General features: G+C 48.3%; 1 protein-coding gene across 1 annotated transcript; it reads right to left on the bottom strand.

Moving 5' to 3' along the window:
- Window positions 1-13,324: 13,324 nt before the first annotated feature.
- LOC144159788 (uncharacterized) lies at window positions 13,325-26,587 on the bottom strand. The gene is made up of 13 exons (XM_077691474.1): window positions 26,041-26,587; window positions 24,704-24,763; window positions 24,559-24,618; window positions 24,371-24,436; window positions 24,058-24,136; window positions 22,898-23,249; window positions 19,868-20,315; window positions 18,824-18,955; window positions 18,617-18,719; window positions 16,858-17,358; window positions 14,706-14,877; window positions 14,495-14,643; window positions 13,325-13,871 (listed from the first exon to the last, which is right to left on the bottom strand). Exons 1-13 carry the CDS (start codon window positions 26,320-26,322, stop codon window positions 13,666-13,668), a joined length of 2,610 nt encoding a protein of 869 aa, XP_077547600.1. The 5' UTR covers window positions 26,323-26,587; the 3' UTR covers window positions 13,325-13,665.
- Window positions 26,588-26,699: the final 112 nt, after the last annotated feature.

Here is a 26,699-nt window from a genome sequence, read left to right on the forward strand (position 1 = left end):
AAAATTCCGAATTGCGGTTTTAGAGTCGCTGACAATAAATTTAGCTTTCGTGGAAGCCATCGCCATATAACTAGCCGCCTCTTCTGCCGCTTCCGGCGACGACGTCAGCATCGCGGCGCTAGTTACGGAATTGCCGTTGCGGTCAATAGCTTACACGATCATGGCGTCACGGCCCGCGTATTCCGCGGGGTCCACGTACACCACGTTCTCGGTGTTTTTGAATCTCTTTTGTATGGCGTTCGCTCTTTCTCGTCTCCTTTCCTTGTTGTGTTCGGGATGCATATTCCTCGGTATATATGGGGGACGATGTCCGATGCCCGACGACCGCAGGTGTTGCAGACTTCCACTTTCTTCTTGTGCAAGAAGCATCGATATTCCGCACCGGGGTAGGACACGTAGTGCGGAACTTTGGTACCTTCGAAGACGATAATAACCGAGCTCGTCTTGCCCATTCGTCTCGCCTGGAGAATCGCGGGGTGCTTCGAGCTGACCAGGCTCTTTGTCATGTCTTCTTGCGTGTCATAGGTGGGGATGTTGCGAATCACGCCTTTCGATGTGTCGTCGGGTGGCGTCACATACGCCGTCGTAGCGTCGCTCTGGTTCCCGACTTGAATTGCTTTTATGCTACAATACTTCTTAGCACTTTCCATCGTTGGAGTACTCACGGCCATGATCTGTCCGGGGTGGAGGCGAAGACGTCGTCACTCGCCCTCTCCGTCGACAGTGCGGCGGCACGTAACGCACCATCACGGAGCTGTGCGTAACTGACACGCGACGTGTTCAAGCCGTCGCACCGTCAAATAACTACCTTGCTATCTTCTCTTGGAAGCGGCGGCTGACGCGGCCTGCGTACGCCCAGCTGGTTTTGGAATTTGTGCGCCTGCTCTCGGCGGGCGCCATCCTTGTTTCGGGAGTCTCGATCAGCGAGCCTAGCCTTGGCTTGGCTGCTTCGTTGCTGGTGGCTGATAATCCAGCCCGCGTCGTTTTCGTAGTCTTCGGATGAGATTGGCTCACCCTACACTTCCACGATTTCCATAATGCCTCGCTGGGTGTCGATTAGGCGTGGGCTGAGACTGCACTCCGGGCTGGAAAAGTCCCGGCGGCTCGTTCCAGCGCGCCGCACTGTGTTCGAACCAACGCCGCCTGTATAAACATTGCGTGGCGCGTCGCCCGCTTTCCAATGGGAAGAGTAAGGCACAACCTCCGCGATCGGCTGCCGGCGGCAGCCGATCGCGGAAGCCGTGGACAAACTCAACTATTTTGCATAGTTTCCGAGAAGCGGCGCTGGCTGGCGGACATGAAAGCACTAAGGAAGGCTACGGAGCGGGAAAGGGTAGGAGAGAGCAACAGGAGAGTGGCTGTTTGGCCATTTTTTGCTCACGCGTTAGGCACTGTTTATACAGGCGGCGTTGGTTCGAACTTTCGGCCACTAAAGCGTTTCAATCGGAATAAATGATGAAACTAAGGCGAGCGCATGATGTAATGGCGGTCCATGACTACACAGATGGCCTTGATGTGAGCCGCAGAGACGCTAGCGCCACATTCATCTCGAGTGTATATTGTAAAAAACTATGTTACATATTTCCTCGGCTGATCGATGTTTTGTGGGAGTCGAAATGATGCGCTGAGCGCGGAGTGACGAGGCGCCGCGTGCCGTGTCGCCGCAGTGTCGTCATAGCTAGACTAGGCTTGGCTCCGCCCAGGCACCTGCGCGAAGTTAGGTCAGCTTCGGCGAGGCCTTCGTGCCGAACAGCGTGCTCCAGAGGTTTTTTTTTTTTTGCTAGTTTTGCTCAAGCTTAAACAGCTCCGCTGTGAAAAAAGGACAGAGCTATAAAAAATGAAACTTTACAATCTCGTTGGACCTTTATTGAATAAAAGGATCTGTTTGTTGCAGCCCGCTACGGTGGCTCAGTGGCCAAGGCGTTCGGCTGCTGAGCCCGAGAGTAGGGTTCGATCACGGCCGCATTGTCTGCTTTCTTGATGAAGACTGAAGCTCAACCGCCCGTGTGCAGGGGTTTCGGCACACGATAAATATCCCCAGGTTGTCAAAATAACTGAGGAGCCCTCCAGTAGTGCGCCCCTCATAGACCAGGCGGGGCTAGGGCAGGTTAAACCCCACAATCTGCCGAACTCTTATCGTCGCGACACTTTACGGTGACGCGCTCCCTTCTTCACGCGATTCCAAAAGGTGGAAATTTAGATGTGGTATGTCAATTTCAAACAGCTGAATAATGTTTGAAGGTATGCTGCGGGTGAAAACGGCACATACTTTAACGTTACGCTAGAAATAAGCTCCTCCGAATGAATCCTGTCTACAAATTTTCCGCCTCAGTATCACTAATATTTGCTTTTTTTTTTTTTTCGAAGGTCGGACTCGGACATCTGGAACCCATATGGTATTATTGCAGAACGCAAGACAAAGCAAAGCTACCAATATCAGCAGACCTGGAAGATATGGCGACGCAAGTCAAGGATGGCCGCTTGGGCTGTTAGCCGTTGCGAAGCACGTAGCCGTAGGGAGGACTACGTGAAACAGCTTCGGAAGTACGTCCGTGTCAACGTGTACGGCAAGTGCGGACAACTAAAGTGCCCTAGAGCAAATAGTACCAGGTGTTACGAAATGTTCGAGGAGAAATACTTCTTCTACCTTTCCTTTGAGAACTCCATCTGCAGAGACTACGTCAGCGAGAAATTCTTCAATGTCCTACAATACGACATCGTTCCCGTGGTCCTCGGTGGAGCCAACTACACTGCCATTGCCCCTCCGGATTCGTTCATTGACGCGCTTAGCTTTAGGTCTCCGAAACACCTTGCCGAATACTTAAAAAGAGTAGCCGGTGACTTTCAGCTGTATGCGAAATATCTGCGCTGGAAAGAAACGCACACTCTGGCAAATTTTCCTAGATTCGATGCCCTCTGCCGTGTCTGCAAAAAGCTGCACAGCCCATCTTTCCGACAGACGACGGTAGTGGCCTACATGTTTCACTGGTGGAACACAATGTCGCATTGTTGGTCTTGGAATTTTACCAAATGAAATAAAATTTATGTATTCTCATCGGTCAAAGAAACTTCACAGCTCCATCCTTATTCTGTTTTCTTGAGGCTAGAACCCTCCCCGTATATATGCTCATCATAAACGTGTGTCAGGAGACACATGCGGCAAAACTAACAATTCCGCTGTCAGAATTCAATAGCCCCGTTTACATTGACCCGAAGAGGGCGCGTTGAGTTCAAATAAACAGGTTTTTTGGACTCGACGCACTCATGTATGAGCGGACGCGGTGAGTCGGCAGGGGGTGGGTTGACGCGCTCGTCGTGCTGAGTCGGCGGGCCGTGAGGAGCTGAATACCGTATTTTCACGATTATAACGCGCCACCAATTGTACCGCGCGGGTAGGTTCGCGCAGGAAAATCCGAAAAAATAATTGGACGTCGGCTTTACCGCGCAGGTGTAAAATAGATGACACTACTTACCTAGAAGAAGGAGATTTTATTTTGCGCGTGCAACTGTGGCAGCCGAAAATAAATTGTACTTCGTATACTTGCTTACCCAGCTCCTGCAGGGAATAAAACTATAGTGGGAAACATTGAAGCTGTTTGCGATTTCAAGTGTCTTGACCTTCATAATTCTACGTGTGACGGGGTAATTGCAATAGTAGAAAAATGTGTAACAGCTGACCAAGGTATGTCGTTCAGGAATGAGTGCGCCGAAATTCACTCACGTGATATTGACGGATTTTAAAGACGATAGTCTTTCTTGGGCTACTTAAACCCAGAAAGTCTGTTTTTTTTTCTTTATTGCCTGCTTGGCGACAACACAACCCGCACTGTTAAGTACACAAATTACTAGCTCCAGCCACCAATCGGCTGAAGGGAGTGGCTTAAAACATCTTAAATTGCGCTAGAACATCCAGAATTTTGGTCTGTCTGTATGTCTGTCTGTCCGTCTGTCTGTCTGTCTGCGACTCGATTCAGCCACCCGGCCAAAGTAAAACAATGCCTGCGCAATAGTCTTATATAGCCACAGCTAAATGTGGCCGTTTAAGTCCGGTGTAATGTTCATACTTGTCAATATTGTTGAAGAACAACAAGATATTACGCATATATAAGACAACAAATTAATACAGAAGTGACATTTGCAGCGTTCCTTTATAAAAAATCGTACATGTCTGATTTTGGCGAGAATAAATACTTCATCAACTGAAAGAAAAAATATCACTCCGCCATCGCCTGCTGTCGCCCGCGCCATATAGCTTCTGGCGGCATTTGAAGAAATCAAGTGGCAAGAGTTACGAGAGGTTCCACTAGATAGGTTCCACGTTCTGCTTAGAACGCACGTGGACTAGGGAAACGCGGTTCTATAAACGTTGAAGTAGGGCGCCTCGATTAACACGCGTCTTCGTCGTACGGCAGCGTTGGCATCGAGACACCCGGTTTGGAGCAGTGGAACGCAGGAAATTTAAAATGATTTAAGCAAACCTTTGGCGTCTTTACCTTGGGAGGAGCGCGACGCAACGGGAGCAACATGAGAGGTTAGCGGGAAAGCGAAGGGAGACATTTACATGGCAAAATTTGATAAAGACTATCGTCTTTTAACGACATTTGCAAAGAAAGGAGCAGATACGCGGCCAATTTTTTTTATTGGATTGAGTTGGAGTTTGGGAGGACCTCGTGTCTGTGGCAATGTTGCTGGCCGATTTAAAACCTGTTTCGGTTTTGAGCCCGATTGTAACGCGCACACAAATTTTAAGGCTAGCTTTTAGCAAAAGAAGGTGCGCCACTACAATCCTAAAAATACGGTAGCTCCTTCTACGGCAATCCGTCGGCCCCCTCGCCTCGACTATTTGAATATTCTAGTTCACTCTACTTTGAATGGAGCTCATATACACCATTTTTCTTGCTAGACATGGAGGAAAAAAAAGCTTAGGAGAGGCCCTGACGTCACACCCAGCGCAGCCGGAAACGCCATTTTTGTAAGTCGAATGGCGGACTCTTTTTCCCTTGCTCTCGGTGCACCTTCTCCGCCTCCTTCGTCCTGTATCGCCTCTCTTGTCTGCATCTGCCAGCGCCGAGCCGGCGGAAATCAGCTCATAGGCAGGTAGAAGGCCGTTTTGCAGCGCGCGACCGTGAACCTAAACGCGCGGTTACACGGCCTTCAGTGTCGCCGCAGAAGTTTTGCGAAGCGGCTCGCTCTAACAATGCCGCAATGCTCGCTGCCAGGCTGCAAGTCGCGATCGGTACCCAAGGAATTGGGCGTCACTTTCCACCGCTGAGTGCATCATTCCGCTAACTAGTATTGCTGTACATTGGTGTGCATTCATCCTTTGTTTGCAATCGCCGCCGTTTATAGGTTCCCAACCGATGGAGAACGCCGCAATCAGTGGGCGAACGCCGTGCGGCTACCGGACTGGAAAGTGCCCAAGTTTGCGTTGCAGGTTCACTGGCAATCCCAGAGATGACTAGTCAATTAAACGGCCGTTCTATATATATAGGTAAGCAGCACTTCATGCAGATTTCAAGTTAAAAAATTGTGGAATCTTTTTACCGTTGTTCGCGTGCCTTCGATAGAATTTTTTGCGAAGGAGGAGGAGGACGCGGAGGAGGAGGCAAAACGTTTTATTGAGCAAAAAAAAATGAAGAGGGTGGGTGGCGTGACGCCACCCACCGTCAATAAACTTTTTTTCGCCAAGTTTCAACTTGTCTCAGTGTCAATAAATTCAAGAAGATATGAGTTGACGTTCATACACTAACATCGCAGTCTGAAGCGTTGAAAAGCGAAATCCAGAGCGAGACCAAAAAAGATAGATTCCAGATCCAGCACTCTTCCAGTCAACAGACGGACACCTACCAAGGTAATAGGACGATGGAATTATATCAACCGGGAATCTACCTTGTAACAATTGCAAAGGCACTGCCGCGCATCGCCGGCCTGCGATTTTGAAAGCAGACGAAACGTAATAGCTCCGCCGGCCTAGCAAACTACATGCAGCGGCGATAACCAAAAAATTCAGTTGCGAATCGTTCGGTTGCAAGTCGCCTACGCACTGCACACCGTGTATCACATCCCGAAGATCTAATTGACGGGTGTCCGCGCGTACGACGGGACGGCGCGTTCACGATATCTGCGCTTCAATAGGCGCGTCGTGATCGCGACCGGAGCAAAAGCTTGACGCGGTACAAGGTGCACTTGCAAGTAGAAATTAAATGACATGTTCACATCGGCGCAGCTGTCGCAACTCGCAGCATCCTTTTCGAGTTCAGCAAGACCACAGCGCAGCAAAGCGAAGCAGCAATCTTCGCAATCGGACGACAAGGCAGGCGTTGCCTTTCCTAAATGACTGGCGGACGGCGGGCGGGCGGTTGCTAGGACGCGTTGCTAACGCGACTTCCAATGGCCGCCGAAAACACGTGACTTCCTCCCCACTTTTGCCAATGCGCGGGGATAGGGGGGGGGGGGGGCCTCTCCTAAGCTTTTTTTTCCTCCATGTTGCTAGAGGTGGGCGCCGCCATTTGCTTTTTCTGACCGGATGCTAGCGCCGTCTATGAAGCGACCGCCGAAACCTCCACGCTGGGCTGTTAAGTGCTCCGTTCTTTCCGTGCGTCTGCTCGGTACCCGTGCATTACCAAGTGAACCGTAGTGGTTTGGCGTTAAGTTAGCGGTTGCAGTGCTTGTGTTCTGTTTTGTTTTCATCATCTGCGGACGGATTTTAGGTCTTCATTTGCTGCCAGAGCAGGAAATACCGATCCCGGCTGTTGCGAGCAGCAGTAGCAGTGTGGTGGTGGTGCCGCGTGCCGGTGGTGCTGCGCAGTTCCGCGATGCAAACGTACCAGTATGGCACCGACTGACATAGAAATCGATATCGGGGAGTAAATACGTGTTTTTAATGCCACCGTGCTCGTTATGTTCACCGATTAGTCATGTTTACGGAAGCGCGGACGTCGAATGCGAAGCAAAGTGCAGTATTGGGCGAGTTGGTTATCCATCATTAATAAACAGCGCAACAAAAACACGGACTATAGCTGAGGTACATCTATGTGCATTTATGGCACGTGTGTGTAGGTGTGTGGGGTATAAATATGTTTTTTTCAATAAAAGATCAGTTGGAAGTCAGCGCTCGTCCTGTGTACCTCAGCTATAGTCCGTGTTTTTGTTGCGCTGTTTATTAATAATTAAGAATGCGAAGCGGCACAGCATATGTGGGTCACGGTGATCCGTGCTCGCGATGGACTCTCGACGAGGCGATTGCTACGCTGTTGACATTGCAATGTAATATAATCTTTCTTAACTAGACTTATGACGGTTACTGACGAAACGAAATTACCTGGGCGGATAAATAACACGACCGCACAACCAGTCAAATTACTATTCGAAGGTTGAGCAGAAGGGTCGACGTTCGGGCGAGTTAATTCTGGTTGATCATGATCGTGATTATGATTGACCTAACTCTGCGCAGCGCATGTGGCCTGTCGCTCGGAGCCCACCTTTGTGAAACCGCTGCTTGCACCACAAATGCTTTACGCGACCAGCAGTAACTGTTTTGTAATTGTAATTAGATTCCGTGACAACGCAAAAGGATTAGAAGCTTTTCCTTTGGCCGCGTTGTGAACAGGTTGAGCTATTTTCCAAATGCAGCGTTCACGCGTATCTCGAGCTTCGTTTCCACATTGGGCTGCCTGCTTATCTTGCTATCGACCAGCAGTGTGCGATGGAGAAAGTTATCCTTTCACATCGTTTGGCAGTGTAATGCGTTGGCCTGAAAAAAAGTAAACAAAACGCCGTGATTTTAAACGTTAGATTAGATGAAAAGGGTATTGTTTAATGCCAATCGGCTGTAATGACCAAACAATATATGGTATTTTAAATTGACTACAAGGAAGCAGAAGTTATTGTAATGTTGTATTGTATCGGCGCTCGTGACAGATCCCCAGGTGGTCAAAATTAACCCGGAGCCCTCCACTACGGCGCGCCTCATCACCCATGAAGCGTCGGGGCGTTAAACACCATAATGAATCAATTAATCAATCAACCAATCCATCAATGCTGTATGGTAAAGGAGAAAGTTGCTTCTAACATTTCAGGGGGTTCCGTTCCCTGTCGCAGCTTTGCGTGTGATAAATGGATTTTGCGCCGTCTGCTTGCCGTCCAAATGCACCCAACAAACCCTGGAGTTGGTCGTTGGTACAAAGTCGTTGCGATTTATCAGCGGCATCCACCAATATCTCAACTCGGTGTGTGTTGGGAAGCGATGCAGCAAAAACACGCCGCAACCGCACTCCATTTTCTCAAGGCAGTGTCGTGCACATGCGTGCTGTCAGCGACTGTTTCTCGCTTTCTCTAGTTGTTCAATAACCCACCACCGCGCAGTGCTGACCAAGTAACGTTTGCGCCTTGAACGGTATCGCAGCATTGGCTAAAACAGTTGAAAGTTCCGCAAAAACTAAGCACGCGGTGCGAAATACCCCCTGTATCGCAGCGGAGAATACCGCGCCGAGCGATGTTAGCAGCCCAGCGCGCACAGGCAACACTGGTCGGCCACCGAGAGAATTGGTTTGAGAGTATTTTCCTCCTTTCCCGGCTGCTGGTAAATGGTAAATATACGCGTGAGGGGTCGAGGTAGCTGAACCCGCCAGTATACTCGACCCTCCCTCGTCGGGTCCATGTATCCGGGCCTAATGTGTATCGGCAACGTGGTTGAGGAGGAGTACTTACATTTAAAAGGAAGACTCCCATTTGTAGAAAAAGGGGAGAGGAAGGGAGAGAGGCCCCGTGAATGCTGGTACCCTTCCTCAGTGTTGGCACATGCTTGTTCAAGTGCATTTTTTCAGCGCTTAAACTTTTCACGATTACACGGCAATTGGAGACCTACCGTAGATACTAATTAAACCACTGCTGTGGGAGCTAATTTAGGGAACACAGCGTCTAGAATACCAAGCGACGGCGCTCTAGCTGATCGCTGCAGGCATGGCTTTTGTTCCGACCGACGACATTCGAATATTTAAGACTAGGCTTGCATCGGTCAAAGCGTGGGCCGTCGTAAGACGGTGGTTCGAGACCGGCTCTTGCCTGGCTTTTTTTTTTCATCGTTAAATTGAACTATATTTTTTGTGGATTAGGTTAGTGGGGTTATAAATGATTTCTTTGTGTGCGTTACGTCATGTTGTTATGTTTACCTGTGTCGTTCCCTTTCTCGTCCCTGTGAAAAATTTTTGCGCTTAAGTTTCACTCATGGAAATTGCGAACCAACTAGCTCGTCTCTCCATTTTGCTTCTGTTATGTTTAGGTTAGGCTGCCTAGGTTCACGTTATCTAGAGGAATGTAGCGTCAGACACGCCAATTTTGTTACCGAACGGCCGTGGACGTCGATATAGTGGACTGTTTATTATACCGTCTGACGGCACTTAAAGAGACCCAGAAAAGCCTTTTGTAAAAGTTACAAAAGGCCTGTATTGTCGCCTAGCACCAATATAGAGATGCAATGCCGTTGGAATTATTGATCTACATTCAGTATTAGCTGCGCCAGAAGCAATTAAGTGCACCTCTCCCCCCTTGCCAATGGATTCCTCCTCCCTCTCTACTTCTTTCAAACTAGCTGGGAACACTGGGAATAGTCATGTGACATCGCGACGCTCGACTTCCGTTCTCGCTAGCTACATTCCTGCGCCTAGGCACGCGTCAATCGCTGCGGACCCGTCTTTGCAATCGGCCGTATCATAGAACTGATGGATCCGGCACTCAAGCAGCGTCTCCTTGCAATGAGCGCGGAAATGGGCTTCGACCCATACAGCGACACCCCGCCTCGGAACGTCGACCTGGAGCCTAGCGGCAGCAGCGGCGACTCGTCGCCCGATCCAGGCAGCCCGCAAGCAGCCCCCGACGCCGAACCTGAGGGGTAAGTTCAAGTTCGCGCAGCGCCGTTACACGTGTTCGCGAAATAACGAAGGAGGGGTAACAGGGTAAACGCAGGGCCGATTTTGGCGAGGGGCTCGACAAGCGCAGTTTACGAGCGAAGCGGCAGGCGACCGAGGGCACTGAAGTGACGGCGGCGGCCAATGAACCCGCTGTCGCCGACGCAACTTATGAACCGTTGAGTTACGCTTGTTGTGTCGCTCATCAAAATCGCTCCATGTAGTTACCCCCTTATTTGTAACTTGTTTCGTGCACTTTCCCAGCACAGAAAAGTGCAGTTACAGCTTGCTGCTTCGCGCTTCATCCCCGTAATTTTATTTCTGGCTTCCCTTTTTATGTCCCGCCTGACAATATTTTGTGCCGTCCAGGGTTATCTGAGATTCTCCAGAGTCGTCACGATGCCTTTTGAACGGACGCGAAGCAGCGGCGCCCGTGTCACTCACTGTCTCGCGGTTCTCCGTTGCTTCTGGTTCAGCCGTGCACCGATTCGCCCTTTTAGATCGTTCTATTTCGCTGATAAAAATGCATCGCGAGTAACAACGGCCAAATATTGCTTGTGCAGGTGCCTCTGTGGGTTTTGCGAGCCCATACCGGAGCCTGTCGATTACAAGTGCTGCCGTGCCGTGCCGGAGGCCGTGGAGGTCAGCGAGGATGCGTGTATCACGCAGCATGAGGACTTCGAAAGTTTTATGAATCCTGCCGTGCTCCGAGCAGTCTTTTACGAGCTGCGGGACAGTGATTTTTTTGTAGAGCAGGAAGGGACAGAGCAACACAAGTGAGTGTCTAGTTTTGTGAACCTGGAGTGTGGGACTTATGTGCGAATAATAAGTACGTACTTTTCTTGCCTCCAGGATTTATCGGCTAGTGGCCTACAGGATGGTTGCGCGATGGATATGGGGCCATCGAGGAAGGCACAACCGAGTAGTTCTTCCTGCTTGCGCAGTGGCAAGAATCCGGAAGGAATTTCCGTCGGAAACTTATGTGGGGTTCAAATACTCCGCCCTGTAAAACTGCGTCACGTAAGTAATTTCATATACTTCGTAAGCATGCTGTATTTAGTAGCTTGACATATACTAGGGTACCTGCTGGTTTAAAAACAGTTTCCTTTGTGGTTGCAGATATTCATGTTCACAAAGCTTTATTAATAAGCTCTGTGCTGTGCGCGTAAGGCCATTCATGTGAATATGCAATTCGTAATCTGCAGGTAGAGGGGCTGGGTACATGCATCCTAAACCCTCTGCAGGTCGCCAAGGAAGCTCAACTTGTTCCAGCCGCCAACAGAAAGGTCACCAACCCAAGTTTGTACTACTGCCAGAAAAAGTGAAGAGTGAAGACAGCATGACCAGCGCCATGAACAACGCAGCCATGACGACCAATGCTGGGTAGTTTTGCAGCAGCCTCGAGAGCCACCATCTTACCCGCTGCGGTGGCTCAGTGGCTAAGGCGTTGCGCTGCTGAGCACGAGGCCGCGAATTTGATTCCTGGCCGTGGCGGCCGCTTTTCTGATGGAGGCAAAAAGCAAAAACACCCGCGTGTACGAGATTTCGGCGCACGTTAAAGATCCCCAGGTGGTCAAAAATAACCCGGAGCCCTCCAATACGGCGCGCCTCATCGCCTGCGTTGCGTCGGTGTGTTAAACCCTACAATCAATCAAAAGCCACCATCTTTTAACAGGCCACCTTCGGATGGACTTATCGTTTTTTTTAGATTACCATTTCGTTTCAGCATCATGTCGATGCCCGCTTTGAGGGGGGTAATGCCTAGAACCATGCCTTGTGTTGTTTACTTGCGCGTTTTGTTGCCAGAATCTGGCCACGCTTGACTGTCTTATCAATGTTCGAGGGGAAGCATGCGTTTCCTTCTTTTTTTTTTCATATGCTGCACAAGCCCAGCATTCGATTTGCTGACGCTCGTCTGTGCACGCTATTTTGAAGACTGGTACTTTTTGAAGGTCAGGAAACCTTTTTTATTCGGCTTGCCTCAAATGTAGCAGAATGAAAAAGGCAGTGGACTGGGACTAGAACATGCACTTTATTACGCTTGCGGCACTTGTCGTAGCACATTCAATACTAACTCGTCGTGTTTGTCGTTATCCTCTTCCCACTGCGCACTGTCCTCACTTCCATCCAGTGTGTTGGTGATACTGCACTTGCAGGGGCCCGTACGGTTAGCTTGGCCAAAATTTTTTCCAATGCCGTGGTCACTTGGCTGAGTGAAGCGCACTTGATACGCTCGGTAGGTGTGAGTTGGTGGCCTTGGAGTGTCAGCCAGTCGTAATGCCTTCGCAGCCTGTCCATCAAGGGACCCTAAAGGATGGACGAAATAGTTTGAACTGGAAGATCATGTTTGGTAGCTCTCTCAGCTGGCATTTGCCACCTTCTTCCCTTTCATTTTTTCACCATTGCGTCACAAAGTAGGGGCGAAGCACAAGCAGGACTGGTGCGGTCTATAGTGCAAATTCTTGCTACGGTAGCCTTTACGTCTCCAAGCCATTGCTGACTACAGCAACATTTTTCACCGAGAGAACGCGAAACAGTTTTAGATGGCTCGAGCAGCCGGTGTGCCTGCCTACTCCCGATTTCCAGACCCTATCCAGCCGGCTCCTAGCAAAGCCTTTTTTTTGGACGCAACAAGTGTCATTCCAAATATCAAGTGCAGCGTCCTGGAGGGTGCCTTCATTTCATCTGGCGATGGTGGGCATCTCATATCTTTTCTCACAAGGCGAGAACCTAGCGTCTGCCATGAAGTCACAAGGGCGGATATTCAAATGAACTTCCTGTGCGTCATTAGGCTCCGCAGCCTTGCTTACCGTCAGTCCTCCCAAACGGCGCTACCATACTGAGCTGTGGACCGGTGTCCACCATTGCCTTGTTTTTGACCGTATTTGCACCTGGCCTGTTTTTGTTACAGTAATCGTTTCTTGAAACATGGGGTATGCTCGACAAACGGTCACATAAGACAACGCCGCTTACTCCAATCGGCCAGTGTGGTGCAAGACAACTCCAAAGCAGCGGACTGCTGTGCAGCTAAAACGAACATAGTACGCCCAGTACCAACAGCAGTGTGCACTGGTACTTCCGTTCCTATTGCTGGAATGCGACTAGCTTCTCCTCAAAGTCAGAGGATAGGTTTATTTTATTCGCAGTTTTTGCGCTGGGAGTTTGAGAGCATACCGGGGTGGGAGACTGTGCACAGTGCGTTCCTCGCAAATGCATCACGTCGTTGGCCTTGAAAACGGCCTTTTAGAAGGGAAAAAAATGCAGTCGACTTCCTTGGCTCATGGTCTGGGGAAGGTGAAAAGACAGCGGGAAGAGTCCTAGTCCGAGTCAGTGCCAACATTGCTGGTCGTTGCCTCGTTGGCTTCAGACTCCTTGTCGTCATCCCACAGCAAGTGGTCTTCATTGGCATCCGGGGCATTTGATAGGCCCGTCTTCTTGAAGCTGGATGTAGAGGCCCAAGCCACGCACCTGTGAGGCGAGCTAACCCGCCGCGGTGGCTCAGTGGCTAAGGCGTTGCGCTGCTGAGCACGAGGCCGCGAATTCGATTCCTGGCCGTGGCGGCCGCTTTTCTGATGGAGGCAAAAAGCAAAACCACCCGCGTGTACGAGATTTCGGCGCACGTTAAAGATCCCCAGGTGGTCAAAAATAACCCGGAGCCCTCCAATACGGCGCGCCTCATCGCCTGCGTTGCGTCGGTGTGTTAAACCCTACAATCAATCAATCAAGTGAGGTGAGCTCACGCTGGCTTCCTCTTGGTCATTCAGGCCATGGACGAGTGGGGGTAGCGAGATTGCCTGCTCTGTACTAGCTGCGCCTTGCGCTCCCTAGCTTCGTCCTTTGATGCTGGCCTCGTGCAGTTCCCAGCCTCTTGTTCAGACGCAAGGGACTTGGTGCTCTCGCGGCTGGTCCTGTACGACTGGGTCTCGCACCGTTGCACCGCGTTCATCATCAGCTCGGCCGCATATTCTGTGAACAAACAGTGCATGGCAGGCAATTTTTCAGGAATTCAGCATCGTAATATTTACTGTTGTATTTACTCAAATCTAGGCTGGCCCTGATTCTAAACTGACCACTGAAATTTTGAAGGCCAGGAAAAAAAAACCTGAGTGTGAGGCAGCTGAAATACGCAAGGATGACAATAGCCGTAAAACTGAACTGCGTTTATTCGCAACGAACCTGCCTGGATTGACTCAACATTTTCCTCGCTGGCTTACTCCGTCTCACCTTCATTAGCGCATGCGCAATATTCTGTACTGTAAAGTGCACATGCAATGCTGTACGCTTTGAACAAGCTTTCAGAGAAATTATCTACAGCCTACCTCCATCACAGAGACACCTTTTATCAATGTTACGTTGCAGTCTGATAACATTACTGAACAAGCAACCACAAGCTGTCGCAATTGCTAGTTAGTTTTGTTCATGTGTCATAACAGACAAGTGGTCATAACAGTGAACGTGCTACTGTCCGCCTGTCCCTCGGTGGTAGTGTTGGCTAGCAAATAAAAAACAGACTGTCTAGAGGCTCAGTGGTGATTTCTTAACAACTTGGAGTGCAAGCTCCTTCAGTAAAACATTTTACTGGCACTTACTGTAGCTTCTGTCCTCCTTGACTGGGCAGGTGGTATAGTGCCCCTTCCTCGACTTGGATGACTTGATTTTATACCTTTTAATCCCATCCTGTGTCTCTGCCTGCTCCCGTGACGCGTTCTCGTTGAAGTGGAGCACAGCGAGCCGAGTCCTGCAGAAAGAGTTAGCAAAGCCCTTAGCTCGGCTCGGTGTACTTTGCAATAGTTAGCTCACCTGGCTTTCATCACCCCTTGAGTGAAAGCATTCGACTTTGGGGCAAAGTGGATCAGCACGCTGTGGAACGATTCCAGAGAGAAGGTCTGGGCCGCGGGCGCTATCTGCGTCAAGTCACGCAGCAGGGAAGGGCTCTCCACGATGCCTTTGAGGGCAGCAAAAGCTCGGGACGCTGGAGAGGAGACAGCAAAACAGGGCTTAGGAATCCCGTACAGTAGCATTGCGTGCACTGGCCATCATTTAGCATGTAGTGACATTGCCAGTGTGCTGCAAACTCCCTCCTTATACATTCCATGACAGCTGCAGGTGTAGGGATGCCTACCCCCCTACTCACTGCTTGCAAGTTACAACAGTGTGGACCCACTAATATAGCCACTGAGCTGCAATCCAGGGAGGTGTGCCTCCTCAAGGCAACCGCAGATAACTTGACATTCCATAAAAGGAAGGTACATTGAAGAAAGAGACATGCAATGCAAACAAACACAAATCAGTTTAACTCTTTTGCTGCTGCCAGAAAATTGACCAATTTTTAAGAGTCCAAGAAAAAAAATTTTCCTCCTAAAAACATTGGTTAGGCACTAATTGCAGGAACGCAAGATGCAGAATATTTAACTGCCTTCCCAATAACACCAGTTTTTTAAATGTTTTTATATATCATAGTTGTGAAAAAAAATATCAATCAAAATTTCTGTCAAGTTGTCGAAAAAAATGATAAAAAAGGAGTTGTGTAAATCAAACCACCGATAGTAGAAAAAATTAGAATATACTATTGACCAATTTTTAGGAGTCCAAGAAAACATTTTTTCCTCCTAAAGACATTGGTTAGGCACTAATTACGGGAACGCAAATTGCAGAATATTTAACTGCCTTCCCAATAACACCAGTTTTTAAAATATTTTTATATATCATAGTTGTGAAAAAAAAAAATATCAATCAAAATTTCTGTCAAGTTGTCGACAAAAAATGATAAAAAGAGTTGTGTAAATCAAACCACCGATAGTAAAAAAAAATTAGAATATACTTTTGTCGGGAAACATTTCAAAAACATTGCGCAGAACAGTTTGTCAGATATATAAAAAAAATATTAGCACGCACGGTGCTCGTGTCTTGCGGTGAAGCCCAACCTCCAATTCAAAATGTGCAATTTCGGGTGGTTCCCTGGAATAAATCTGGCGGTTTGACATTATCAGAGGCACCAATTTGCCCCCACATAATGTAAAAACATCTTGTCAATGACTGACTTTGCATTTACAGTGAGCACAATATTTCATAAAGTAGCTTTCCAACCAGGCACTGCTTGACATTTTCAGCCGACTTCTGGGATTATTACAGTCAGAGCGCGAACCTGACGATTGAAAATTGTTAGCTGGCTCACCATTCACGCTCTCATAGCAAAAAACAAATGCTGGTGCAAAGTAATTACGAGTGACATGCATTCTTCGTTGGTAGCAGTGACGCGCGATGACCACGCCCCTTTTCCACACCCAGGTGTTTCAAAAGCGTGTCAAAAATCATGTTTCGGTTCAAAAATGAAAACAAAACTGATTTTGAAAGGCCATTTTCTGATCTAACTCCGAACAGCTTTACTTGTTCGAGCAACGCCTGAAACGCAATGAAAAGGCGCTCCCAAAGTATCGATCAAATTGATCGATGTGGTGCTACGCGACAATACAGGCCTTTTGTAACTATTACAAAAGGCTTTTCTGGGTCCTTTGAAGAGCGCCACTTTTCTTCCATCTCCTGCACTGTTTTCCCACTTGCTGAATATTTTGAAAGGCTAGTGACGCATAGCAGCCTTGCTTACTGGATGAAACACACAAGTACTAACCAGTGAACTTAAAGAGAAAAAAAGAGGAACAAATGCATTTTAACTCTCTTGCTACCGCACCACTATAGCAAATCAGGGAGGGCGGCTCGCCGTTGCGTCAGCAGCGATCGGCTCGCTGCGGCGTCGCGCTCATCAGCTGAGAAGGGCTGTCTTCAAAAATTGTTTAAAAATTATCCGTGCAACGTATGGGGCTCACACTTGGCTCAAAAATCCTCCGTTATGTGTTCTACCACCTGAATGCATTTGGTTGTAATCTTCACAAAGCTTTTCTGGGTCCCTTTAAGCTCGTGACCTTACAATACTAAAGAGGTGGCATGTAAGCACTTCGTGTATTTTCCTTTTTTTGTGGCATCTGCAGACACAGGAAAGATAGAAAGTAGAGCTGGTACAGTGCCAAGCCAATGCCCGAGGAAGAGCATGTAAGCACAGTTTGGCAACACAGCCATTTTGTGCACACGCTTGTGCTTCTGCAGAACATGCCACGAGCATAACCCGTAAGGGGCAAATTTTTGCTGGATAACTTACATGGTTTGATCCACTGTCTGTCCTCAAGGGGCTCGTGCAGGCATTCAGCAAAGGGCCCGTCGTGGCCAGTGTGCACATCACACACATGGTTCAGGATGCTTTTCCACATGCTGAGGATCAGCTCGCTGTCACCTTGGCCCATTGCAGCCACCCAGTATAGATGGTTGCCTATGGGCTGGATCCAGCACTCCAGCACCGCGTGCCTTTTGCTGGCAGCACGGAGCTTCTTCTTGACGCCTGGGATATGGATACACAGGAGCTCCGTCAGGCCATGCTTGCGACATTTCCAGCTGCTCTTAGCTGATAAAGTTCAGGACAATTACCCTTGGCGATGTGCCAGATGTCGAAATAGTGCCTCATACCGGGCCTCTCCAGCCTGCAGTACCGCCTGATGCTAGGGTGACGGTCTGAAGAAAAAAGTGAGCCACACGAACTGTTTTACACTCGGAGCCAGTAAAGTTAGTTAAGCTTTGTACAGTTTTTTAGCACACTACTTGTTAGCCATCGTTAACGGTCAGATAGGACTGGTTTTGGTGCCATTTGGTTGTTGGCGAAGGCACACGACGAGTGAATGACCAAGCAGATATTCAACGCTTTTGGAACTGATCCAGGTTAGTAGAATGTGTTCTAGAGTAATTTTAACCTGCTCTTGTTGCCCTAGTGTAACATCTTTTTCTTTTGAGTACAAATGGCGAAAGCATTGACGAAGTCATGCAGGTGTGGTAACTGCTCCACTAAATGCAGTTGCATCATCACTCGCCACAAGTGTGATCAACGCCTCACCTTGTGACACGCGTTGCGTGACGTGCCCAAGTCGCAAGTGGAATGTGCCTTTAGTCCTTGTGAAGAGTACACTACTTATCCCTTCAACACACACCATCGACTTCATCAAACAGATTGCCTTCTCCTGCCTCCAGGCCACTCATCTGCACTGCTGCCTCTGTCGTTAGTACCCAGAATGATGATGATGACCAGCTGCACCATGCTGACTGAACACATGCACCATTCAACACACGTTATAAATGCCCCTTAGCAGGCAGCTACAAAAAACCTTGTAAGGCTTCATTTAAGCTTAGACTTAGTCCCAAAATACCCAGACTAAGTGGTGCAAGTATGCTGCTGTAGATGAAACAAGTTGCTATATAAATGTGTGAGCCATCTACAACCACTAAAAGACACCTGCTAACCTAATGTGGCTTGTGCGCTTCTATAAGAACCAAACTGGAGTGGTTAGCTGTTGCACGTCACTTGGTGACTCGGCATAGATATGCTGCTGCTGTTTTTAACTTGTACTGACCATAGGCATGTTTTTACCACACTAGCACTCTTGATTCTGCACCCTAGCTGTTGTAGCCAACTAAGTTGCAAACTTATGCAGCATCTGTCTCCCTTTATAATGTCATTACGTTTTTTCCATTTCACTAGGATACATTGGTCTGATGTGATGTACCAAGTTTTTTTAGGTCGCGCACGTCATAATGAAACTGGCACTAGTCTTCCATGTTTTTCCATTTTCCACTGCACATTGCTGTGACACAGGAGGGACTGTGCAAGTTACCTGTGGTCAGGGACTGCACCATCACTCCACTGGCATCAAGCTTCTCAAGGCACCTCTTCAGTCCCTCCTTTTCCATGGAGACACTGGAGGTAACAGCGCTTGACTGCAGGAAAAAAGCAACCGAGTTTAAGGTTACCTTTTTCTGTGCGTATGTGGAGGGCCTACCTCGCCAACCCGGATTTACTCGCTGAGAATGATGCGGCCAACCTCTGTGGCCAGCACACTGTACGTCATGTACGTTGCACTGAAGCCAGGAGAGTCGAAGCGGCCGTCACCTGCCAGCTCCACCTCAGTCCCTGCCAGGTCATCAATGAGCCTGGACTCGTGCTCTTGGAAAACCTGCATTCAAGGGCACCACACACACACATCTGAGCCAGCAACTACCAGAACTGATACTGTTCTCCAATAGTTAGCTTTTATGCAGACAGAAGCTACAATTACTGCCACCCATGGGCATCGGCAGGGGGGTGCAAAAGGGGCACTTGCCACCCCCCCCTAAGCCACCCTAGAACACAATGCCCCGCCCCCCTGCCCTCTCCCTCTTACCCCTCAATACAATGGGTTTGCCCCCACAAGACCAAATACTGCAGACGCCTATGCTGCCACCCACTGTTCGTGTCATGAGCAAGGGATCGAGCAACTGGCCGAAAAAGATATGCAGATGCAGTAAAACTCCGTAAATTTGGATTATTCATGGTAGTGGCGAGAATGTTCAAATTAACTGAGTGTCCGAATTATCGCAAGTACTGTCATAACAACTGAAAAAAGCTGTTAATGCAACCAAACTTTTGTTCTGTTGAAATAACAGTGACTGTCGTTTACTTTGCGGAAATGACGGTGTAAATAATGACACGAGAGTGTTCGAAACAAAAGAAAAAAAAAAGAAATTCATGGTTGCTCTCTAGGCTGATTGCTACAGTGATGGACATTCTGCCTTTCACTTGGTTGTTAACCATTGCCATGCATTCTTTTGTGCCTCCGAGAAGTACACAAGCTTGATAGCATCCCGTTCCATTCTTTTTTTAGGTGCGCCTTTCATTTCTGCTGCGAATACGTATTAGTTGAACCGCAGAAAGCTCAGATTAATTGAATTGTGCCTGAATCTGTCCAAATAAATGCGTTTTCAGCCATAGAATAATGCACAATTTGGATGGGACCAGATGCCTCGTCTAAATTAACCAAAAGTTGGAAATAAGGGGTTTTAGTGTATTTTGTATTTCTCGCACATAGCGAAGGGATTCGCCTCTAAACTGCTTTAAAGTTATGTCGCCAGACACAAAAGCTCGAGATAGACAAGGTGCAATAGTGCCCCACCTCATTTACGGCAGGCACCAAGTATGCTCGCTGGTAGTTGTAGAACGTCCTCTCCGTAAAAATCTGAATGTTGATGGACGCCAGCAAGCGGAGCACTGGGGCTGCGAGGCAGCCCGCGAAGAAGATGCCCGACGCCAGAAGGAGGTTTCCGGCGGGGTTGCCACCCACACTTGGCTGGCTCTCCCAGGTTGTCAAGTGGGCCACAGAGCACAGGCTCACGACCTCCAGCTGCGTGCCAGTGACGGTGAACTTGTGTGTGCACTTTCGGCAGAATGGGCAGCTCTCGCAGCAGGCACGGCAGTGTACAAGAAGCTTCTCCAGGCACCTTTCAAAAACCAGAAATTTTCGTTCCGCGTGCACAGGAAGCTCCTGGGGCTGGTGGCTGCTGCGTGCAAATGCACACCAACTTTAGTGCCTTTCAATCTCACACGTACTACCCTCATTTTTGCCGCAAATGCTAAAATACACAAAACGCTACTTCTCTGTTCCTTTGCATTGCCTTAGCTGTTCTGGAACCACAGAAACTGGTACTGTGGAACTAAAATGTGCTCAAACAGGAGAAAGCCTTCAGCTGTTTAATTAAGGGTGCAAAGTGATCATAAAAGACATAATTTTGAGAATGGGGCAAAGCAGCAATTTCTGCGCCAAGTGCATTTCGGCATGCATAAAAAAGCAGCATCCTTTTGTTAACACCTTTTTGTTACTACCAGCCGACAGTCACAATGCTAGCTAAACCAGCATCAGAATGGACAACTCGGTGAGTTGGGACTGGTTCATGGCTACTAAAAGCACTGCATAGTTGCGGGTTGAAGAAGCATCAGGACAAGCACTGACTCACAACAAAAACTTATTGCAGACCACACCGAATGGAACCACCTTGAACACAAATCGAGCTGCCACGTGAGGCAAGCAGCCACCACAAGAACCACTACAGAAAGAAAAAAACCTAGCTGTGGTCCCCTATGTGCCTAGAATTTTGCACAGACTAAAAGCGCCCATTAAACTAAGTTGTCTGTTGGGCTGTGTAAAAGAAAGATGCAAGCAGAAAGCAGGTGTCAGGGCTGCAAGGTAAGCCACAAAGCACGATTTGTGCAGTGCAGAACAAGTGTGGTTTACAGTGCGCTATTGATGTGCAGCGGTCAATATGTGGGCGAGATACGGCGTTGTTTGAATGTGCGCATTATGCAGCACAGGAGTGGCCTAGGGAAAGGCATGCGGGAGCATTGCTCACTGCACTGTTAGAACTGTTGCTGCAATCCTCATACCTGCCAGGCTTCCCGAATTTCCCGGGAGACTCCCGAATTTTCATGGTTGTGTACGATTGTACGACCGAAACAAAAATCTCCCGAAAACGCACCCGTCTGGCCAAATCTTTTTCCCAGTGTGGCCTCAATGTGAGGGAGGTATACCTGACAATACAACGCGACACCAATTGGCATCGTTATCAGTGAAGTGCTTAAAAAGCGTAGTCGGGCATGTGTAGAGGGTGAACCTGTTCGACCCATTGTTAGTTTACTGTTTATAGAAACGCAGCGCCGCCGCCACCGCCGCTTTCATTTACACACGAGCACGGCCATTCTGGATGGTGGTTCTGAAGATTTAGCAAGTCTCTAGTGGTGTAGCTTGTTCTTAGCTTAGACGAAACAACAAAACAGTTCAGTTCCTGCTGTTTTGTATTGCACTTGCAGTACTATTTCCAGGACTTTCTGAAAAGGGCGGTGTCAGCCACGTCGAACATTTGAGTGGTCTAGCTTCTTAGTAGTTTGTACGAAGAAACAGTTCATTTCCTGCTATGTGTTAAGCAAATAAAAAAATGTGTGTAAAGTTACCCATTCTGTTGTAGCTACTACCCCCCCCCCTCAGTAAGATCTCCCTAATGCCATCCTGGCAAACCTGGCAGGTATGAATCCTAATCTTAATAAAACTAAAGTGCTGTTATCACTCAGAGACAGGTCAAAGCATGAGGTGGTTGAGGCATTCCATATTCTGGGAACAATGTGCCTAAACTGCCCATCGACTGTGCTGAGCAAACAAAAAATTGGCCGCATATCTGCTCCTTTCATTGCAAATGTCGACAAAAAACTATAGTCTTTATCGACTTTTGCTTCCCTTTGCTTTCCCACTCACCTGCCATGTTACTTCTCTTATGGCGCGCTCCTCCTGAGGTAAAAACACCAAATGTTTGCTTAAATCATTTTAAATTTACCGCGTTCAACTGCACCAGGCCAGGTGCCTCTATGCCAACGCTGCCGTACGGCAAAGACGCACGTGAATCGAGACGCCCTACTTCAGCGTTTATAGAACCCCGTTGTCCCAATCCACGTGCGGTACAACGAGAACGTGAAGCCTATCTAGTGGGATCTTTCGTAACTGTCGCTAATTGATTTCTTAAAATGGCGCAAGAAGCTATAGTGGCGCTTGCGACAGCAGGCGACGGTGGGGTGAATTTTTTTTCTGCAGGTGATGAAGTATTTAATTTCGCAAAAATCAATCATCTGCGATTTTTTATAAAGAAACGCTGCAAATATCATTTCTGTATCAATTTCTTGTCTTATATTTGCGTAATGTCTTGTTATTCTTCAACAATGTTGACAAGTATGAACACTACACCGGACTTAGACGGGTAGATTTAGGTGTGACTATATAAGACGATTGCGCAGGACTTGTTTTACTTTGCCCGGGTGGCTGAATCGAGTCACGGACAGGCAGACAGACATACAGACAGACCAAAATTTCTGGGTTTAAGTAGCCCAAGAAAGACTATCGTCTTTAAAAATTCAATAGTGAGATGAAACAAGGTCCTGCTCCTCCTGGCTTGCAGTCGCCTGCCATGCACAGTTTGGTTTGTCGTAGTATAAATTCAATTGTATTGTTCAATAGTGTTGGTTGTGAATCAGCATGTTGCTTCTTTGTTCGTCCCTCATTTCTGGGCGCTGTTAGTAGCCATAAAAGCATAATCTTGAATACCTGCTGAAGGTGGCACCCAAGGGGAAGTCAGCATCCAAGGAGAAGTCCGACGGGTCGTACGTTGGGTCATCTGTTTGGCACATCTCATCGCCTTCAGATGCCAACGTAGTGTCGCCCGACATGTCTTGTCCTCTGGTGCCTTGCGTCGCCTCATCCACTAATCGAGGTGATGAACAACGGGCTGGCCTGAAGCTCGCCGGCAGAGGGGTGACAGCCACTGCTGCAGCCACTCGTGAAGTTCTGGCAGGTTCAAAATCGGGCTCAGCTTCTCCAGGAACTGCCTCCACAACAGGGGCATCAGTTTGTGTCTTGGCCGACACAAGAAGCCGCAAGGTGGTGTTGGCCTGTGTGGCTGCAAAATGTCCCCATAGATATTCAGCAGTTGTGCATTACCACACGGGGTGAATTAGATTGCGTCACCAAACTCATTACAAACACTTGCATTCAGTTGCGAATATTTTGTGTCTTGAAGAGGGTGCCATGTTGGGCTATTTGGTGGTCAGACAAAAAAGAAGGAATAGCGCACATTTCGACGAAGGACAGGCAGAAACACACACCACAAGTGCTGACTATCAACTGATCACTTTATTACAAGTTGCAGATAATAAATAGTACACTTACTGAAAAAGATGCAACAAGCACGTACAGAAAAGAGAGAAGGTTGCCTAACCTGTCAAACCATTATGTCAAATTCAGTGATATCATAATGGTTTGACAGGTTAGGCAACCTTCTCCTATATCTTCTGTACGCGCTTGTTGCATCTTTCCCAGTAAGTGTACAATTTATTATCCGCAACTTTTAATAAAGCGATCGGCTGATAGTCATAGGCAACCTTCTCCTCTATCTTCCGTACGCGCTTGTTGCATCTTTCCCAGTAAGTGTACAATTTATTATCCGCAACTTTTAATAAAGCGATCGGTTGATAGTCAGCACTTGTGGTGTGTTTCTGTCTGTCCTTCGTCGAAATATGCGCTGTTCCTTCCTTTGTGTCTAGAAGCTTGTTCACACAAGGAAATATCTCTGGAATGTCATGCTGCTACTTCTTAGATTCCATTACAGGCACTAATGGGTGCTGTTATTGTTGTGTAATGCAAACTAGGAGTTCTCCGTCACCATATGACATTTTTTGCCATAAGGCTTCTTATGCTGTTTAGCTTACCGATGGATCGACGCTCTCGTGTTGTCTGGGTGCCCACACTGCGCCTCTCAGCAAAGCATGTGCATGTCCGCAATGGTCCCTACAAAAAAATTGGGCATATGTGAGCTCCCCTCTGATTGACGAGGCGAGGGCAGTTAGTACACACCCCGAACACTGTCTTTCATTTAGCAGCACACACTTCAGAAGCTTGGGAGTCGAAGAAAATGAAATGCTAGTTTGGGTAAGTTGAAGGAAAAATGAAGGGCAGGGTACGATCGGGGGTACAAACCATTGAGGGCAGTAAGGTTAGCGGCATCAGAGGAGCTGCTTTTACCTGGGCAGGGCCGATTGCAGTGGCACTCGCACTTGCTCCAGGCACTTGCATCACCAGCACCTGAGCCTGCGTAGCAATATAAAACAAAAGTGCTATTTTAATGAGGTAACACAACATCGATATTAATGGTTTTTCCTAACTACATTCACCATCTATGTGCAACTGTTCAAAGCCCGCATACTTCTTACCTGAGAGGTAGAGGCACGGGTCATCACAACAGCTGGCCCTTGATTCTCCTGGTGAAGTATCTGCGTTTTGAGTAACACACAAGTGGTTTTGTGGAGGTTCTTCTCAAAGCACGCTCAAGTTACATGCATCAGATGTTGTTCTTACCAGAGAGGTAGAGGCCTGGGTCGTCACATCAGCTGGCCTTTGACTCTGCTGGTGAGCCAACTGTGTTTTGAAAAAAAAAATGCCGAGGTGGTTGTGAGAAAGTCTAGGAGCAAGTGTAAAATTCTCCCTCACTTAGTGGCACGTATTCATCGACGTACGACATGAACTTTCAGATTGCAACTGCCTGCAATGATACCAGCTGCACGCCTGTTTTTTGCATGGCATCAGTCACAAATTGCTCCATCTTAATGAAGGAAAATTTCGTTTTGTTGTGTACAGTCGTTGAAATCCATTGTGCTCTGTCAAATAGTTTTTGCCCATGTACATCTTCAAGTAAGGCCTGCAGTAATAGTTAGCCTGTAATTTTAGCTAGCATTGGGCTGTCTCCTTGGAGGCTGTGTTCATAAACTCTACCCTCTCAAAAAAAAAAAAAAAACTGCGAGTAGCGTTTGCAGGGTTGAAGTTCTACTCCGTTTACATATATGAAGCTTTTAGGAAAATGTCAGGCAACTTTGCAGTCATTCACTGGTATTTTGGACGTTGTGTTATTCAGCATATGAAGATTTAATGATGCCGTTAGCTACGTGTTCTGAGAGTCCTTGCTTGCCTGATGCATTGTGCGAATTGCAAGTGATCAACATCGAGCAATCTCCATCTGCAGTACCTGCCCCCCCCCCCATAATTTGCGACTTGTGTTCCGCTGCCGGTTTTGCATTTTTCTAGCTGAGCGAAAACAGCATTCCCGTTTCAAAAAGACATTTCGTATGATTGCTTTCCTTGCCATACAAACGTCTTCCGCGAACACAACTGATACGATATATACCAGTTACTCGGCGAAGTCTTATAAACGAGCTTTCGCACCCCGCTCCCCGAATTCAGCATAAAATGCGGTTGTTCTACAATATCACGGGAAGTCTCTTCCGCGTTCGGTAGGACTGAAGCTACTGCACATACGAGGCTGTGCGCTGTACATGTACGTTCACCGTCCAGACCACGCAGTGAGCGAGGCCGAACTTGATGTCGTATCGATGTAAAGGGTGCAGTACACCCGCCCAATTTTTTACCGATATCACGGGATCGTCGACCGTTCGGTCGATCAGCGCCGTATGATGGAGCGATACGACAAACCCGGCGAGAGTAGCCGCTAAGCTGTTGCAAGATCAGACGGCCGCCCCTGATTTTTTTATTCGCTTATCACACTGCCCTCCAACCAGCAATTAACAGTATCAGCCGTTAACGGCGCTGATCGACGGAACGGTCGACGCTCCCGCGATATTGGTAAAAAATTGGGCGGCCGTTCATAACCACTGTAACACCGGTTAATCTGACAGACTCACCCGTGTTTTGGGAAGTAACAAAGTCGGCACGGTATTCTTCTTCAAATGAAGATGTTTCATGCCCACGGCGCTCCTCTGCACAAACTCCAGGTTGTAGTGGTACGCTTCGGGCGGGAAATGCCTGCCACAAACACGAACACTTCTAGGCGCCGCCGACTCGGAGAGGCCGATGCGCTCCAGCCAAACAGCTCGCAAGTGCGGATCCTTCGGCAGAGAGTGCCTCATTTTGACACCACTCCAGTCACTCGCTTTGCAGCCAACGACGTGGCACGGATAACTCATCTTGATCCAGACCCAGAGGACGCGGAGCGCTCGTATCAGAACGTCGCTGCAGAAATCCGGAACTCTAGGCCTACTCGGGATCGCGCAGGAAGAAGGAAAAGCAGCCGGAAGCCGATGGCAGTGACGTCACCGGCGGCTGACCATCGGCCGAATCGGGGGGCGCCTCACCGTTGCGTCAGCAGCGACCGGGGATACGTCACCCGCGGTCGGCCTTCCGTCACCCGCGGTTGGCTCGCTGTTGCGTCGCGCTCGTCGGCTGAAAAAGGCGATCTTCAAAAATCGTTTACAAATTATCCGTACAACGTATGGCGCTCACACTTGGCTCAAAAATCCCCCGTTATGTGTTCTACCACCTGAATGCATTTGATTGCCACCTT

The sequence above is a fragment of the Haemaphysalis longicornis genome, unplaced genomic scaffold (genome assembly GCF_048455015.1).
Source record: "Haemaphysalis longicornis isolate Haplotype H1 unplaced genomic scaffold, Haemaphysalis longicornis Haplotype H1 scaffold_10, whole genome shotgun sequence".
Taxonomy (NCBI): Eukaryota; Metazoa; Arthropoda; class Arachnida; order Ixodida; family Ixodidae; genus Haemaphysalis; species Haemaphysalis longicornis.